Source organism: Leuciscus leuciscus, assembly GCF_965113295.1.
Source record: "Leuciscus leuciscus genome assembly, chromosome: 9".
NCBI lineage: Eukaryota > Metazoa > Chordata > Actinopteri > Cypriniformes > Leuciscidae > Leuciscus > Leuciscus leuciscus.
In genome coordinates this window covers 18,833,642-18,852,201 of record NC_138733.1, presented here as the reverse complement: position 1 = coordinate 18,852,201, position 18,560 = coordinate 18,833,642, and the positions used below count along the sequence as shown (strand labels likewise).

The following is an 18,560-nucleotide window of genomic DNA, read 5'->3' as shown; positions in this document are numbered from 1 at the left end:
GACATATAGCAATTTTATCGTAACTCCCAAAGCCGCTGTATTAGAAACACCCTCACAGCAGCGTTAACTAGTTTTTTTTTTTTTTCAAATTTGATGCAAGGGTAATATAATACAAATGATAGTGTTATAAATGTACATACATTAAAAAATAAAATAAAATAATATATATATATATATATAAACTTTTGAGGATTTACGATGCTGATGACCATTAAAACTGTATGTGAAAAGGGTCTATTATTGTTTTCAAACAGATTTCCAGAACACACCCTCTTGTCTATCATTGGTCGAAAAATTGACAGCCTCCCCCCAACTCATGCAATTGGTTGAGCAATGCTGCAGTCTCTGGCTGCTCAAACAGTGATAGAGCCAAAGAGCGAAAAGAGGAAAATCAACCTGCAAATTTATATTTATCTGATCATATTGCTCTGAGATGGGACAGGAACCCTTTTTAAGATTAATTACAATATAAATAATTTGTTTTTAAAAATTACACACTTCAGCTTTAATGTAAAGATATTACAAATGTATCTGATATCCATTCAGCTATGCTAAAACAAATATTACACTTTTTATGCATTCAAGTTACATTTGCAAGAGAAATAACTGAGACATGGCTGCTCTTGCAGAATTGTACATATTTGCACGGCAGGACATGATCTTTAATCTTTATAATAAGTGCTGCATTATGCCACTGTGCATTTTGACCAGTTAAAGTGATAGCCAATGCCCTGAGAAAGCCTCTTTAAAGGCTCAGTAAACACTACCACAAATTTTAATTTATCAGTGCAGTCTCCTCTGTCCACCTGCAAACAAAAGCTCTGCCACATCCTGTAGGAATATCTTATTTGCATAACTTAAAGACGTGACAGATTAGTTCTGTTTAAAAAATATTCTCATTTGTGTGCTTCCAGTGCAGGTAGCATTTCAGTCTCTTGTGGAAGGACCTTGCAGATAAGATCATTCTTGCTGTAGGGTCTCTCTCCAGCTGAAGCTGTGGTTGGGCCCATGAGTTAAAGGAAGAATTGGTGGATCCACGAGCTGCCAGACTCCCGAGTCCCCTTGCTCCTCACAGGCACAGAGACCCAGGTATGGAATCTGGATGGAATTATCGGCTTCCATAAAGCATCACTTTTTAAAGTATAAAATTCAAATGTTTAAAGTAAAAGGCTGAAACTAACCTTTCGGACTACTTGCACAAAATCTTTAGGATTCTGGGGAGAAAGACCCTGGATCTGGCGAGTGCAGGCCTCCAAAGAGGAAGCATGTCCCACAAACAGAATATTTTTTCCTGATATAAAAAAAGAGAAGGGGGTTATTATTAGTAAAGAACAAGTGTGCTAGCCTGACAAGCCTGGGAACACAACATTGGCAGGGCTCAATCCGAGGGGCGGGATAAACGGTTGTCTTTCAAATTCCCTCTGCACGCAATAGGATAGCGCTACAGCCAACCAGAGCAATGAAGAAGGTGACGTAGTCAGAGAGATTCAACTTTTGCCGTATCCGGTCGGCAAAACTCCGAACACATCTTCCTTTTTTAAGAATGACTTCAGTGCCGTTCTTTGTTCTTTTCTCAAAGAAAAGCTTAACTCCAAGTCTTCCAGAGTCGCGGCCAAAGCCGATTCGAAAGACCGCTGTTCGCCAGCAGCAGCAGCCATCTTCTTTGTTTTCAAGTAGCAGGGAATTCACACAGAACCGTCGCAACTCTGCCGTCATTATGTTAAGCCCGCCCACCGACTCTATACACGATGTGATTGGCCTGACTAGTTTGTTTTTTCCAGCTCGAAAGCCAACGGAGATTTGCTAGACGACACTGGCTGCAAAATCAAATTTGCTGCCGCTAGGGTGCGTCTAGATTTCTAGGCTACAAGTGTTCCGCACACGTCAGGAAAAGTGAAGCCAAAGCATTTTGATCGCCCCCTGGTGGCTGGCTGCAGTATATGTCATAAAACCCACCCTCTCCATGTAATCGAATGGGACACAAGTCAAACTTATAAAATCCACACAAAAAAATCCAATTACACTTCAAATAATTTTTTTATTTTGTCATTTTCTGTACTGTAGTTCTTCACAGTCGTATGTTCAAGTGTTTTTCCAATAATTTGGTTTTAAATATTTGATGTGATAAAAACATAAAAATTGACAGCTGTGCTTGTGTGAGCAGGAATATGGGCGGGACCTTGATAACGCATCTCCACCTCAGGATCACTACTACACCGAATCGGGCTCCGAAGGACGTAATCGGCAACAAGCATTTCTGGCATATTTTGGCTTAATTTTTCTACAGTGGAGGGAAGTGGTGGAGACGCGTCGTCCAGCTTTTTTACAGTCTATGGTAAAGATATGCGAGGCAGAATACATACATACAGAAGGCATACATAGTCAAGTAAAAGCAGCATTTTGATCACTCACCCTTATTTTTGCAGTATGCCAAAATGTCTTTGGTCACCTGGTGGCTGCGACTTATGTACGTGTCATACGTCTCCGAGACGGTTAGCTTGTTAATGGGGATGTGGGGTCTGAGGAAAGGCAGCTGTTGATTAGGACTGAATTTGAAATATATAGGCCACAGTACATGATCACTCCAGTTGTTACCTGTACGTTGTGTCTACATTAAAGTTGGCCGCAGCAAGATCTGTGGGGGGTATCCAAGAAGGCAAAGATGTCCCTGACACCCATTTAGTCCACTCAAAAAGCCCAGGCTCAACTCGAATGCTTATTGTGCCATCTTGCTGCATTCCTAAAGTAGTACATGACACATGTCACAGAGCATTTAAATATAACATTTTTAATTAAAAATAAAGTAACAATGTCAATAAAGATGTAGCACAACAGAGTGTCATTCTTTCACACTTGATATTATAAGTACAAATCTAATACAATTGTGATTCTCTAAAACAGGAGTTTTCAAATTGGGGTCCAGGGACTCCCAGGGAGCCACAAGGAAATTCTACCCATCTATTGGTGGTGGAAGAAAAGTGCAACTTCATAGAACTAAATATACAGTACATAAATAGATCTATATATTCAATTAATATCCATTAAATATTCCAGCTAATATTTTTCACAGTCTGTAAGACTTTTTAATGTTCTAAAATAAGTATCTTATGCTCAACAAGGCTGCATTAATTTGATTAAAAATACAGTAAAACAGTAATATTGTGAAACATTATTACAATTTAAAATAACTGTTTTCTGTTTGAATATATTTTCAAATGTAATTTATTCCTGTGATGGAAAAGCTGAAATTTCAGCAGCCTACAGTGTCACATGACCATTCAGAAATTATTCTAATATGCTTATTTGCTGCTCAAGAAACATTTCTTATAATTATCAATGTTGAAAACCGTTGTAATGCTTAATATTTTTGTGGAAACCAAGATGCCAATGATTTGTTACATTGTTCATGTATTTAGTCATTGTTGATCAATTAATAAAAAACGTCTTTCAAAAATCTTACTGACTGAACGGTTGTGTATTTATAGTATTTTTATTTTTCACAGTATAAATTGGATCTTTATACTGTACATGCAAATGTATTGCTACCGTTTATATTTTAGAAAGGGGGTCCCTCACAAGGGGATCATCATATTTGAGGGTCCATTGCATCTAAAAGATTAAAAAACCCTGTTCTAAAATACATTTACATACACCTATAGGGATTTTCCTGTAGACATGTATAGATTTGTTCACACTGCACAGGTGTAATTTTTGACAGTAACTGAATTAGCTCATTAATTCTCATTCATATCGTTAACGATATAAGAGTGTGTAACAATATTCCCAAGTGGCAAATTCTACACTTCATTATATCATGTTGCCATTCTTATCCATTACACCACTGCTGCCTCCATATTCCTGACTGCAGTACGTACCTCTGAGAATTTCATGAGCCGTCTGGACACATCGGAGGCTGGGCGAGCAGTACACAAAATCAATACTGGTATTACTTTCCAGCAGAGCCTCACCTGGAAATCAGACAGATGACGTAAAAAGAGCATGACGGACAATTCGATTGGTGAAATTGCATTTGGACATTAAAACAATGAGCAGACATACCCACTGTCTTAGCCTGTGTAGATCCAACCACTGTGATAGGAGCATCCATTTCATAGTCCCTGTGCGCTCCACCCCTGGCGGGCAGTGCAGCAGGCATATTCAGGTTCCTCCTCACATACCTGCCTACAGGAAGACAAACTGAGCTGGCAAACTAACAGCACCATGTGAGCGAGGCGCCACGACCTGTCCGTTCAGATTACCTTTGGAGTCAGAACACTGTGAGAACCAGTGTTTCCCAAACACAACATCCATTCTCTCTCCATGCCGACATACAAACAGGGTCCTTTTAGGGGATCGAGACTGCATGTTGGAGCGAAGCACCTACCATCAACAGCACAAAATGCATTATAAATTACTCAAATCATTAGCAACTGCTCAAACCCAATGTTTATTTTGAACTCAGAATTTTTTTTTTTTTTTTTTTTGTACTCATAAATAATTAGGCACCTGCATAGGTTGGCAAATAACACTCAAGATGGCAGACTCTCCCAGCTTTGAGTTTTCAAAGCATCGAAGGTTGAGAAGCCCATCCAATGCTTTGCTCTCTTTGGAACACTTTTCCGAAGGAGAAGTACAAAAGAAGGAGTGCGATCTGTTCAAGGAGCATGAGAAGAGTTAAACCCACTGCAAAACATTGTCTTTGTTAACATTTAACACTCAGTCAGACTGAAAATGAGATTACATTTTGACATTAATGCATTAATATTATGTGGTTGAACTAGGTTTTCTAAGGGTAGGTTGGTTTACACGACAACAAATGTACTAAAAACAGAAACGTTTTCGTGTATAGACGACAACATTGTCAAAAAACAACTAAAAACGTTGTATTCTGCATGCCAGGCCAGTAGTTGGCGATGTCACTTTGTTATGAAACACTTCACACGGATAGACTGAACACGTAATACACATGAGCATGATGTCACAGTTTTCAAGAATTCGCATTTTTGTAGTTTACACAGAGACAATAATGGTATCGTTTTCAAAAACCTGCACACTTTGAATCCCGTTTTTAAAAGTTTGCGTTTTCAGGCCCCCGAAATGTAAATGAGTGTAAACAAAGTGTAAATGAACCTAAATAAAAATATCATAATTGTTTTTCTGTTTTTAGTTGAAAACTGTGTCATGTAAATGGCCTCTTAGTTTGCCAAGTAGTTTCTGACATGTTTCTATGTGTTTGCTATGAATTTTGGAGTTTGTTCAAATGCTTAAAGAGATAGTTCACTCATAAATGAAAATTCAGACATCATTTATTCACCCTCATGTCATTAAAAACTTGTATGATTTTCTTTCTTCTGTGGAACACTCACAAAAAATGTACCTTCCATTGTATGGATAAAAAACAAACAAAAACTGAGACATTTCTCAAAGTAAGTCATATAGTGTAGGAATGATATGAGAATGGCTGCATCCGAAATTGCATACTTCCTTAATATATAATAGGTGAAAAAAAGCACTATGTCCGAATTCACAGTATTTATAAAACAGTAGGTGAAAAGTACCCGGATGACCTACTACTTCTGTCGAGATTACGAAGTGCTCAATCAATGGACACTTTACTATCCCATGAGGCCACGGGAGAGGATTTCTAAAATGGCAGCGAAATGACGCAACTGACGCTGGTAGGTCACATGATAATGAAAACATGGCGAATGTAGTATGTCTGGATAACATTCATACCATTGTGAGATTTATTTTGTGTGAATATTTAGTATTATATAAATTGGATAATTTGATTTGCTGTTCATGGGTGATGCATTTGTGACATTATGAATAGGTATGGGGAATTGGCAAGCTGACATGCACAGTTATTGTTATGTGTGAAAAGGGACATGCACATGTATGTATGACGGAAAAAAAGATTAGTATAGAGAGCACGTAGGTGAAGTGAGCGTTACTGCAGTGTGTGACTCCCTATATGAGCTCTGACAAATAAAAGTAGCCAATAAAGTTCCAAATTTCCTTCTATGCCTGCATTAATTCGTTCCACATCCCCTCTTACACTATATAGAACATACTTGTTTAATGGATGCAAACAAAGTGATTTCTTATTCAAAAGAAGTACCTACTCGGGAAGTATGTGATTTCGGATGCATCCGGTGAGTACGTGTTAGGTGAACTTTCCCTTGAGCCTCAAGCAATGTGAAAGAGTCTTGCTGAGAACTGATCATTTGGAGAACTTACCCGTGGAAAACCCACGTGTCAGACTCATCTGCAGGGCTCACATAATTCTCAGGCAGGAGTGCAGAGATGCCTGTTCCCAGAGACGTGCCGTACACCCAGCCCTCACTGGTACTCATTTGCTCCACTGTAGATGAGAAGATAAAGTCTCCTGGCACCAGTTCCAGCTCATCGTCATTCTGAGGAGTGTAGGGGTACATCACTCGCAAAGTCTGACAGTGAAACAGAGGTTAGTGTGCATTAAAGTGGATTTGCATGAACTAGTAAAACAATAAAACTGCATGAATGAAACTAATAGTAGGACACTGGCTCAATTGGGCCTCACCTCGTGATTCGCAAATCGAATGTCCCGTGAAAAGAGGGCAGCTAGCCAGTCACAACCCAGCTTTACCTCAATCCCTCTTGCCAACTTTTCCAAGGAAGAAAAATGATTGGTTGGGAAGTGATAGGCTAGAGTCAAATGAAGCTGCTTTTTATGTGGTTCCACATGGACATCTATGAAATAAATACATAAATAAATATTGTCATGAGCATTTTTATGAATTGATAATCATTCTTTATTCAAATACCCTTTTTGATTAATGAATCAGTATCAGTTAATTCGATTTGAACAGATTTTTTAAAATATAAATCTATCATTCATAATGTTTAATAGTTTAGCAATTTATCTTGGACAATTATAGATTTAAAGGGATAGTTCTTTTAAACAAAATTCTGTCATCATTCACTCTCATGTCTTTGATGTCATGTCAAGTCAAGTCAAGTTTATTTGTATAGCGCTTTTCACAATACACAATACATCTTTTTATCTTATCCTATATGATATTATGTGCATTATATGAGTTTTCTGAAGCCATATGATAAATTTGAGTCAGGAAAAGAACATTATTTTAGTTTTGCTTATAGTATTTATTAATATTTTTAATGATCTTTTTTGTAATATTAAAAAATGTTATTAAAATTTTAGATTTACTAATTTTGGTAAGTGCTTTTTTCACTTAAAAAAAATCTATTGATCTTTAGTAATTGTTTTACAGTTTTAGTAATTTTAGTATTTCAAGTTGTTCGTCTAATAGTTCGCATTCATTTCAACTTTATTTCAATTAACACATTTTTTTTTTATTAGTTTTATTGGTAACGCAACAATAAGGTCCAATTAGTTAACATTAATAAATGCATTAACTAACATCAACTGACAATGAGCAAGACATTTGTTACAGTATTTATTATTCTTTGTTAATGTTAGTTAATACAAATACAAGCTGTTCATTGTAAGTTAATGTTAGCTCAGGTCCATTAAATAATATTAACAGATCCAACTTTTTGATTTTAATAATGTATGAGTAAAAGTTGAATTTAGCATCAAATAAGATTAATGAATACTTTTATTGTATTGTTCATTGTTAGTTGAAGTTAACTATAAATTAACTGATATTAAGAAATGAAACCTTCTTGCAAAGTGTTACCATTTTAGTTAACAGTAACAACTCTTATTCGCTGATAATTAAATCTTTAAAAATCCATAAAAAGTCCCAAAAATTTTATTTGTTTTTTTTAAATGCCCTGCTTTCATTGTATTGATAAAAGCAGCTTGGACATTCTGCCAAATTTCAACATTCATGTTCCAAGCAAGAACGACATGAGGATGAGTAATGAGCTGATTAGGAAAAAAACATGAGCACTATCCAGGCACCATCTGTGACAAATGCTCTGATCACGCCTCCCCACCAGCTTTAGTGGCAGCCTCCACAGCAAAGTCAGCCGCAAACTTCTTCAGTGTCTCAGCCACCTGCTCCTCCACAAAGAGGCCAATGAAGTTGGTGGAGGTGTAGAGCTCCAGGGGCAAAGGGCTGGGGAAGCGTCCTCTCCACTGATTCACTGTAGACTGCAGAGCTTCACACAGAGCCACTAGTTTATTATCTGGACACTGTAAACACATAAAATGAAGAAATGTACAAATTTCCACAGCATAATTAGAATAGATCACGATTAAAATAGAAATTGTGACTCACCATAAAGAACTGGCAGAGTGTGATGTGTGGAAATATGTTGTGAGCTTTGTTCTTTCCACAAGTCAAGCGAGACTGCTGCCAAAAATGGGAAAGCTGGTTTTGTAAAGGCCCACTGGGGCGCAGGTAGAGCACATACTCTCTGGGTAAAGGGTCATCCAGGAAAGGGTCATCCAAATGTGAGAAAAGCCTAAGGAGACATATGCACATGATCATTAATTCTAAAGCATAGCTAAACCAGCATTTAAAGTATGTGTAATTGTAAATGTCAACAAATTATTCTGCTTGTTTTATGTATAGAACTGCTGGATTGATGCAAATGAAGCACTAGAGGGCAGTACAATTCCTTTAGACTGAGGGCTTCAACCTTGCTCCTGGGGAACCAATGTAAAAAAGCATAACGCCTGCTAAAGCTGTGGTACGCAGGGAAGGAGAACAGAGGCTGGATTTTTTAAAAAGGATGTCAAAGGAGGAGAGGCTTCACTACGCTGAATAAACCGCTTTTGTGGGAAAGCGGCTTATCATTTAATGAATCGACAGCCAATCGGCTAATCTTCAACATATTTGCTCTTAAACATTCGTTTTGGATAGTTTACACTGAAAAAAATCCTGGACATTTTGTGACAGGTATGATTCAGTTTACGGCAATTCTCATTAATTTCGATGGTATCTGCAAACAGTGATTGTCACACAACGCTGAACGAAATTCAATGATGTCAAGGCTGTAATGTGATTGGTTATCAAGGCACACATGATCCAAGTTGGCTGTTACGCTTTCTCCAATGTTAGAGCCACGGACCCTCGTATCTCCCAATAATAAGACCACCGCTGCGTTCCAGTTCGCCTACTTATACTATGCCCTAAAAGAATGAACTGTTTTCGTAAAGAAAAAGTACATACTTTTGAGTGTGTAGCAGAATTCTAGGCAAGCTTTGGGACATACTACTTCGTCATAACGTTTAAAATGCCGTCAATCATCTTGTCACAGTTAAATCCTCCACATTCAATTTAATTTAATTTCCTACCGTTTCGGAGAGACATATAGCAGCACGTTGATCTGCCAGTCGTGGGTCTTTCATGCAGGAAACTCTCCTTTGCAATCTGCATAATGATGTTTTTAAAAGTACAAAAGTTTTACAAAAGTTCACAATGCTGTTGGAGATGAAATATAATGTGGATAACATTGAATACATAACTTTAAGTCAGGTTAGATACTGATTACTGATCACTCAAGGGTCAAACCCCTTTATCTTAACCTCTCTACTACTCTACTAGTTTTTAACACTTTTTATTCGTGTTTGTAGCTCTAATCCATTTTTTGTCCAACGCTCAGTGGGTTGTGGCACTGTGTGATTTTAGCCATTAGATTGTGCACGGATTTGCACTTCGGATTCTAAACGGAAAAAGTTAACCATCCGAGTATCTTTGGAAAACTCATTTCAACATACTACGATTTGGGACACTAATTCGAATTTCATTTAGGACGGATAGTATGCGAATTGGGATACAGCACATCTCTGGTTTAGCTACAACCCTAAACAAACACACCTGAACCAGATAATCATGGTACTCAGGTGTGCTGAAGCAGGTTGGAAATAAACTTTGCAGGAGATTGGGTCCCCAGGAGGAGGGTTGAAGACCTAGGGGTGCAGTTAGGAAAGCTCACCAGTCACATGCAAGCTGAACACTTCTGCCTCCAGTTGATGCCAGAGCTTTCAGCCTGTAAAGAGAAAATATTTTAGAATTACCAGTAGCTACAAGTTCCCCATCTCAGAGTCAGACAGCTGCCTCAGTATCCTTAGAAACGCTTTGAACATCTTAGAACGTCAATGGAGAAAGGCATATAGTTCATCATAACATCTGCTATATTCTTTGATTCTTCATACCAACAGAAAAATGTACAGGGATAACATGGCTTCTCTTGAGACTCTCTTGCTTCACAGCATAGTAATGATATGCTAAAGCCCGCCGGCACGTTGACGTGATTGGTTACAGGTAGTTTGTGATGTAATTAACCCCAGCGATTTCAAACCGTTTTTTTGAGACTGTCTTTAGATCACAACAGTTTTAAAGAGAAAATACTCCACAATGGTGTTGACTTAAGAATTTGCACATGGTTTGTCTTAAAGCATATTAAAAACACCACATAGACACAAAGAATATAAAAAACTTGATTTTTAAGCAACTTGTGGTGTGCAGGCCTGAGGGTACAGTATGATGAGAATATGTTTGAAGTACAAGAGCCAAGATGCACTTGTTATTTTCCAGTGGATTTTTGAATCTACTAGACTATGTGGTCACTGCTCACACTGTGACACCATGTTTGAGGTCTGTGACAGTGGAACATGTATAAAAAGAGATGAGATGTTTTTTTTTATAATTTCTAACATGTGAGCCAGTGAAAAAGCTGTAATGCTGCGTGGGAGAGGTGATCATCACACTTCTCTCACACCTCAGTGTCTCATACACACTGTGATTGCTTCTTGAAGTTAAAGTTCTGCTTTAAAAAGTGTACATCTTTTTTAAGATGCACCTTAAATGGAAAGTATTTCAGTAGTAAATGCAGTTTGGATCATATTTTCTTTGATCTTGCATACTTTGGTTCATGGTTTTCAAAGATCTTCTTTGAAACATCTTTATTTGACTAGCTTCTACCAAGTGACAGATACATTTGTGCAAAAATATAGTGGTTTCAACACACAGCCTTTGAGATCAACAACAAAAAAATATGCATAACTATGCATGATAGTATGGTTAGTTGGACTTTATTTGCGTATTACGGAGCCCCGCACAAAATACGTTCCCTTGGAAAAGAAACGTAAGGGATTACTATTCATTTTTCTGTAATTTAATTACAGTTACTTCTGATGTAATTGCATTACATACTTTAAAAACTATAGAACTATTCTTTAAGACGTTTATGAAAAAAGAAAAGAAAAAAAGAATAAAGAATACACTCTAATTTGCCATTTTCAGAAAACTTGGAACCTAATGTCAAAAAAAGAAGAGGTAAATTTAACGGCATTTGCGTGACCAAATAGAACAAAACAACATTGTGAGACGGTTTCTGTTCTGAAAGCACAAGTGACACTGTGGTTACATCATGGGATTGTAGAGTGTATTAGAGTGTTTCAGCCTGTATAAACAGGTCATCATAAGACCTCACAAAGCCTCATTTTAACTATTACCACTGAAGTGAAACCTCACGTTATACCAGGACTTCCCCTAAGCTCTGTTCTGCAAAGACCTCGAACAGGAAAGAGTTTACCCAGAGCCACGGACAGTCTGTATATTTCTCAAAAAAGTAAAAAAACCTGACTTTTCAGTTATTACTCCCTTGTGACGGTTTAAACCCTTTTTCTAGTACGAATCACAGCTTTGCGATAACTTTTTACAATATTATTTGTTCATTGAAAAGACAAATGAATTGCTGTAGATAACAGCAGTCTACATCTGAACATAATTAAATGACTAGATCGTAAAAAAAAACTTGAAATTCATTATATTTCCATGATCGCGTAAATGCCAACAACATGGAAATTATGAACTATTACATATGATGAAAGGGATTTTTTTCTAAATACCAAAGTGTGCTTTACAATGCACATGAGACAATCACCGGGCTAAATATTGCATGTTTGCAAATAACAGATGAATATTGCAAATAACAGATGACTCTGTGCTAAAATATCACAGTTTCATTAGGCTCATGGCATTTCACTTGACAACAAACAAGACATAAAACTCACAAAAAAGTCAAGCGTTTTGTCCTCCCTAATAGTTGATGAATTTATTTAGCTATTTTAAATATATAATATAATATAATATAATATAAGATTGATTTGATATGGTTAGTTACATTTTATTATTTGCATTAAACTTTTTTTTTCCCATTTCCTCATTTTCTTATTAGAACAGACTTTTTCGTAATAAAGCAGCCCAGATCAAGTCATCTCACTAGTAGACTTAATCACAGTGGTAACAGGCCCGAAATACTTTCTAATGCACAGTATGCACTGAGTGAAAAAGAGAAAGAGTCCGAAGAGGTTTACAAGTTAACAAGAGGGTGACAAAACAAATCCGTTTTAATGGCAATCTAATTTCATGGAAAAAGCTCTTGACAACATGAAATATTAACACGCATACCAAGCATGTATAGTGAAAACATCCACTGATTAAAATTTAAAGTAGGTCATAACGCTTCAAGTAATATTTTCCCATCATATAACCAAATATGCCTCTTAAAACGAGATAAAAACTGAATAACCGCCCAGGCGCCCACACAAGCCTCACTCACAACCTGTCATGTCCTAAGATGCCTTTTATGTCTTACTAGCTATTTCCAATTTACCCTGTATTACTCATATACAATTTGATGAAGGTGCAGTGGGGGGTGATTCTTTACAAATTCCAGTGACACATATGATAATTAAATAATTATGACTATTCGTCCGAAAAGCTATGATCAGTAAAGTCTTTAACGCCTATTTTGCTCAATGAATTTGTACATCTATATCCTCAAGTGTATTGAACAAAAACATAAATGTAAATGGAGAGGGGCACTTACATGAGCAAAATATTTGTATTGTTTTGTGGTATATGATATAAATGATCTAAAAGGAGATTATTTTTGTGGATATTTATATCAAGGCTTTTAGCATTAGCAACCAGCAGCCTGTAAACAAGATCAACTTTACAGGTTTACTGCCTGTTCTATTTTTTGTTCTTGTTTAATGATGCATCTAATTGTTTTCCACAAATCATTTCAGATAATCTCCACAAAGTGTCTTTCGTAATCATCCAGCTGACCAAACAACACACCTTTCACTCGGCTCTTTGGGGAAATCCCACAGCTCAGACCTCTGCATCCCTATGTTTCCTGTTTACAGATCTTCCGTTTAGCCTGATTCTTTGCCAAGAGGCTCAAGAGTCACTGCAATCCAGAAGAACACTTCCAACAACTGGTTTTGCAGACAGATAGATGTACTGCAGTACTGGACTGTTTGCATTCAAAAGTAATAGCCTGTAAAGATTCTAAATATAAATAGCTTTTATAATAGTATGGACACATTAAATCAATAAAAAGCGACATTAAAGACATTTATAATGTTACAAAAGATTTCCATTTCAAATAAATTCTGTTCTTTACATCTCGCAATTCTGACTTTAATACGCAATTGCGACTTTACATCACACAATTCTGACTTTATATCTCCCAATTCTGAGAAATTAAGTCAGAAATGCTACATGTAAACTCTTGTGAGATAAAAAGTCGCCATTATCTTTTAAAATGTTTTATTCTGTGGCGGAAACAAGCTTTATGTAGTTTCCTGAGCCCCAAATCAGCATATTATAGTTATTTCATGTGACACTGAAAACTGGAGTAATGACTGCTGAAAATTCAGCTTTAGCAGGCATAAAACACTCTAAATAGTAACAATACTATTTTTATTTGTTATCCTTGTGTTCTTGTGTTTCTTCCAGAGCTTCATTCTGAGCAGGGGGGTGGAAGGACACCCGCATTTGGACACACGGCTCTCATTCTGGCAATCGCACAACCGCCACAGATGGTGGACTCACAAATGAGAGAACACACACTGATACAGGCCCCTTATAAACAGTGGAGGAGTGGAAGAGTAGGCTGACTTTAGAACAACTGCTTCTGTGGATCCCACTCTTATGCCTGTGTCTGTTTTTTTCAGAGGTGGAGGAGAGGTTCGCTCCCTATTGATGCTAGTGTGCTGGCCTACATCTGTTTCCTCTATCCCAGCAGCCACCGAGGGAGCTGTGCCAAAAAGGAAGAAGAAAAAGATACGATTGATCTCACTGACGCCCGGCAAGAGCAACAGACACTATCCCACAAGCCCCAAGGCCCACAAGTACCAGCTGCCATCCCTGCCACACAGAGAGCACAGCTGTTCATCCCAAAATATGGCCAGCCAACACCTGCAGGCCTGTCGGCAAATGTGGCCAGACCAGGACAGGCAACAGGGACAGCTGACGGCCCACTTGTATCCACAGAACATCACATCACAACAGAAAAATGAAATGCATCCGGCGAGGGACATAATGTGGCCTTTCAGTACGGAAAATGATCAGGATCTCAGTATTTATACACCAGGAGGTCATGGACGCTATCTCATCTCCTGCTCTGTCATCTTTCAGGAAGGAAGTTGATGACATTTACACAGCGTAACCCTGAGACGAAACCACAGCATTATTATACGCGCAGACTGACTACTGGTAAACCCTCCCTTATGACAAGACAGAAACGGTGATATACGCATGAGCAAGAGAATAACGAGAAGGACTGGTTAGTGTAATCAGACTTAACGGTTCACCCAAGAAGGAAAATACTGTCATCGTTTGCTCACCCTGCTGTTGTTCCAAACCTGTACGACTATGTCAAGTCAAGTCAAGCTCAATTGTCATTCATCCGTAGTATACATGTATAGAAATTTTGTTTCGTACGGACCGAGGTGCATAACCAATGCAAGAATAAACAGCCACAGATCACAACATACAATAGACAGTGCAACACAGCCCTCAACCATTCACATGATACACAAAATACAATACATAGCAAACGGTAAACAGTACACAGTAAACAGACAAATCGTGCAAATCGCCAGTAGACAGAAAAAAAGTGCAATAGACAGTTAGTATATTTTAACAAAAAGAGGAATTTTTGAAGAATATCTTGTCCACACTTTTTTAATATAATGAAAGTTAATGAGAACTGTATTCTGTCAAGCTCCAAAATAAAAAAAAATACTCCATAAAAGTATTAAAATTGGTCCAAATGACTCATGACCTTTAGGCTGTTATTCAGTGCAAATCTGGACATCTGCCTCATCTTGAACTTCCACAAACTTGGTGAGTCTATGAGAGAAGTTGTGATCAGTGTTGGGGGAAACGAAAACACGCATTACAAGTAGAGTTGCGTAATCGGATTACTTTTTTCAAGTAACTAGTAAAGTAACACATTACTTTTAAATTTACAAAAACATATCTGAGTTACTTTTTCAAATAAGTAACCCAAGTTACTTTGTTTCCCATTCATTTATTGACACCTCTCCTGTCCCCATGTTGAGAGAAATCGGGAGTAAAGTTCAGAGGCGTTGTGTACGCTGTGTATATATGATGGTTATTGTATTGCAGTTAATCTCACTTTATTAACCAAAGTCTTTGATGCTGACTTTTGAAGATCCAATTCAACCATACTAATAAGCAAAAATTACTAGATAAACATCACATTTAATTTTTTTTATTTTTTTTTGCTGAAGTGAGAGAGTGGAAATTTCCTGCTTCCTATTACTCAGCCATCCAGATTTGTTTAAGCTGCACCCTCTACTGTACAGCCGCAAATTTGCATTTTCTTCAGTCAAGGCTTACTCATTTTACTTTTGGTGTGAAAGGGCTTTTAAATTTGCACAAAAATAGAACTTTTGCGTTTTTTGTTATTAAAAAACAAAACAAGCAAGCCCAGCTCAGGTGAGGAAAAAGTAAAGCTAAAGTAATGCAACACATTAACTTCCATGAAAAGTAACAACACAATATTGTAATGCATTACTTTTAAAAGTAACTTTCCCCAACACTGGTTGTGATGTCCAATTCGTGAACGAATCATTCTTGTGAATCAAATGTTCTCAAATAATTTGTTACTCCAGTTCACAAAAACTAGGCTGCATTTAAATCCAATTTGTTATGCCCTTCCCTCGCTAACTTCCCTCCGTCTCGTTCACTCGGGTGTACGTCATTGCTAACATTGCATGAGTGCCCACTACTGGCGCCCTTGATCACTTGGAATCTGCTATCGAGCTGATTTTTATTTATTTTTATATATATTTTCCCCACATGAATTTGTTTTATGCACCAATTATATGCCTGTAAGTATGTTTGGCCTGTTAAATCATTAAATATAAACAAATATTAAATATGAATATATTTATATTAAATATTAAAAATACACAAATGAAAATGCTAATACAATAAACTATAACTGTATTTAAAAAAAGTTTAAGGTAGCTACAAGAAGTATTAAATGTAGATAAATATCAAATTAACGCCAATATCATACACTAGAGATGTGTGGGGGTAAATTAAGAGCGACCTGCTGTGACGTCACAATCATGGTGGAATTGTGGACTATGGATCCGCCTGAAGTGTAGGCCTACATGTTGAGTAGACTCACTCCCTTGGTCAGAATCGAGGGGTAGAGGGTCAGTCCAAATAAAATTTCGTCGTCCACTGGACGAAGTTGAATGCACTTCAAAATGGCGGTGGGGATTCCCAGAGGGGAAGTGCTTAGGGAAGTTCGCAAGTATCTCTAAAAGTGGAGAATGATTGTATTGATCAGAATGACTCTACTGGTTAGAATCATACTGATCTATATGGTTTTACTGATAGGAATGATTCTACTGATTAGAACGACACAGATCAAAATTATTTTCTAATCGCCATCTGATCCGGTGGCAACAGTTAACAGCTCTCTGGAGGGGAAGGTTATCAGTGAATAATGATTTAAATTTCAATAAATTTGAAAGTAATATTGAAGTTTTATGGTGTGTTTTTTTTTTGTCATTTTGGAGCTCGACATTTCACTTTCATTAAAGTGGTCAGGATTTTTCTTTAAAAAATCTGCTTTTGTGTTCCACTGAAAAATAGAAGTCATCATATATGGGGTTGGAACAGCATGAGGGTGAACAAAGGATGACAGAATTTCCATTTTTCATAAAAAATAAAATAAAACATCCTTGTGATCAGTTCCAAATGCAACAGGACCAAACAAGTAATCACCAGGACCACAAAAAAGAAAAGAAAAGAAAAAACTTCCCACACAAGACTGAGCGCACATCGGCCGTGCTTTATTTAATTTTGAACAGCTGCATAGTCTTGGGTTTTCTCATATATGTGCCAAAATAAGAATGAAAACAAAAACCTTGTGACTTACAAATCATTCATGCTGTAATAAACACAGATGTTCCTTCCTCATGTTACAGGACACCTTTACCATCTTTTTACATTGACTGGGGCAGTATGATGGCACTCCTATCTCAGTTGGTTAACATCAGGGCAGTTTACACATCTGAAAGCTCTTAACTTTAAAAGAGTCCTTTACAGGAAATCAGGACAGTTCACTGTTGTTATGTGGGTCAATACATCCATAAAGGAAACAGAGGAAAAGCATATTAATAACTCCAGACTAAGCTTGACACACACGCTTGTTAATATAGTACATGAGTTGTATTTTTTACATTTATTTGTTACATTGTCACATTTATATAGTTGTCATTTTAGATTTATATATATATGTGTATTATATATAATAAAATATTAGTGAAGGAAACACTGAAGGATGACTTTCTCAAATAACATGACATCGTTACATTGATTTAGACATAATTCCCCAGTTTAGATCGTGCTCTCTGTGGGTTTTTTGACACAATTACCAAAAATGGCTAGAAGACTTTCTCTTATGTGATGCTCAATGTGGCTGCAAAAAAAACATCACTGACCTGAATGACAAACAAAAGCCTTTCTTGTAAGCGATATAATACAAGCCATTTGCATTGCATGATAACCATTATTTTCATGTCTAAGTGTAATTATCCCATAGGTTATTCAGTCAGTTTCGTGACTTTATACTGACTTGAAGTCAAAGTAATCCACCTCAACAATAATTTAATTAGGTTCTATAGCGTGTTAAGACACCCTACAGACGAACTTTGAGAGACAAAAACATTATTTAGGAAGAACGCCATTATAGTCTATATTATAAATATGGGACTTACGCTCTCATCTGAGGAAACCCCATCGACAGCAGCACGTCCAGATTGGATCCATGTTTGACAGAGACGCAATTGTTCTGTCTCAGTCTGCGCGGAATAATCTTTGAGTAAAGATCCTCCTTTGCTGCCATCCTTTAGTCCCATCAAATGATACTGACGATAGTCGGGTACGACACATCCACATCTGCTTATTTAGCGATTTACACTAGGACTGCAATAAGCATAATCGGTCCCTCCTCCTGACAGCGGCAACGTATGTTTATATACAGTAGTAGTAAGTACAGTAGATTAACGAGCTACAGAATGTCTGCGTCTCAAAACCTAGTCAGCTCCCTACTTACTAAAATACATTTGGACCATCATAGGCGGGTTTCAAATATGAACACAGCAGCATATTTGAGAAACGCGCCTGTATGCCCAAAAAAAGAAGCTATCTATATAGGCAGGTCACGAGGTATTAGCAGTGAGCTCGTCATGCTTGACACTAACCTTCTTTTATTAGTCTAATTTACCTAAAAGTCCA

At 37.2% G+C, this 18,560-nt stretch overlaps 1 protein-coding gene across 1 annotated transcript; it reads right to left on the bottom strand.

Moving 5' to 3' along the window:
* Positions 1–476: 476 nt before the first annotated feature.
* On the bottom strand, positions 477–18,522 carry ubash3bb (ubiquitin associated and SH3 domain containing Bb). Its single transcript, XM_082180769.1, has 14 exons — positions 18,041–18,522; positions 9,913–9,966; positions 8,250–8,436; positions 7,966–8,164; positions 6,563–6,732; positions 6,241–6,449; positions 4,507–4,651; positions 4,260–4,380; positions 4,060–4,182; positions 3,876–3,968; positions 2,596–2,740; positions 2,413–2,519; positions 1,182–1,291; positions 477–1,098 (listed from the first exon to the last, which is right to left on the bottom strand). Exons 1-14 carry the CDS (start codon positions 18,166–18,168, stop codon positions 961–963), a joined length of 1,929 nt encoding a protein of 642 aa, XP_082036895.1. The 5' UTR covers positions 18,169–18,522; the 3' UTR covers positions 477–960.
* Positions 18,523–18,560: the final 38 nt, after the last annotated feature.

Excerpts from the sequence above, each read along its gene's own strand:
- ubash3bb (XM_082180769.1), bottom strand. The coding sequence starts at position 18,168 with ATGGCAGCAAAGGAGGATCTTTACTCAAAGATTATTCCGCGCAGACTG. Across the intron at positions 8,165-8,249 it reads CACTCTGCCAGTTCTTTATG|TGTCCAGATAATAAACTAGT; the intron begins GTGAGTCACAAT and ends ATGTGTTTACAG. Across the intron at positions 2,520-2,595 it reads AATGTAGACACAACGTACAG|ACCCCACATCCCCATTAACA; the intron begins GTAACAACTGGA and ends GCCTTTCCTCAG.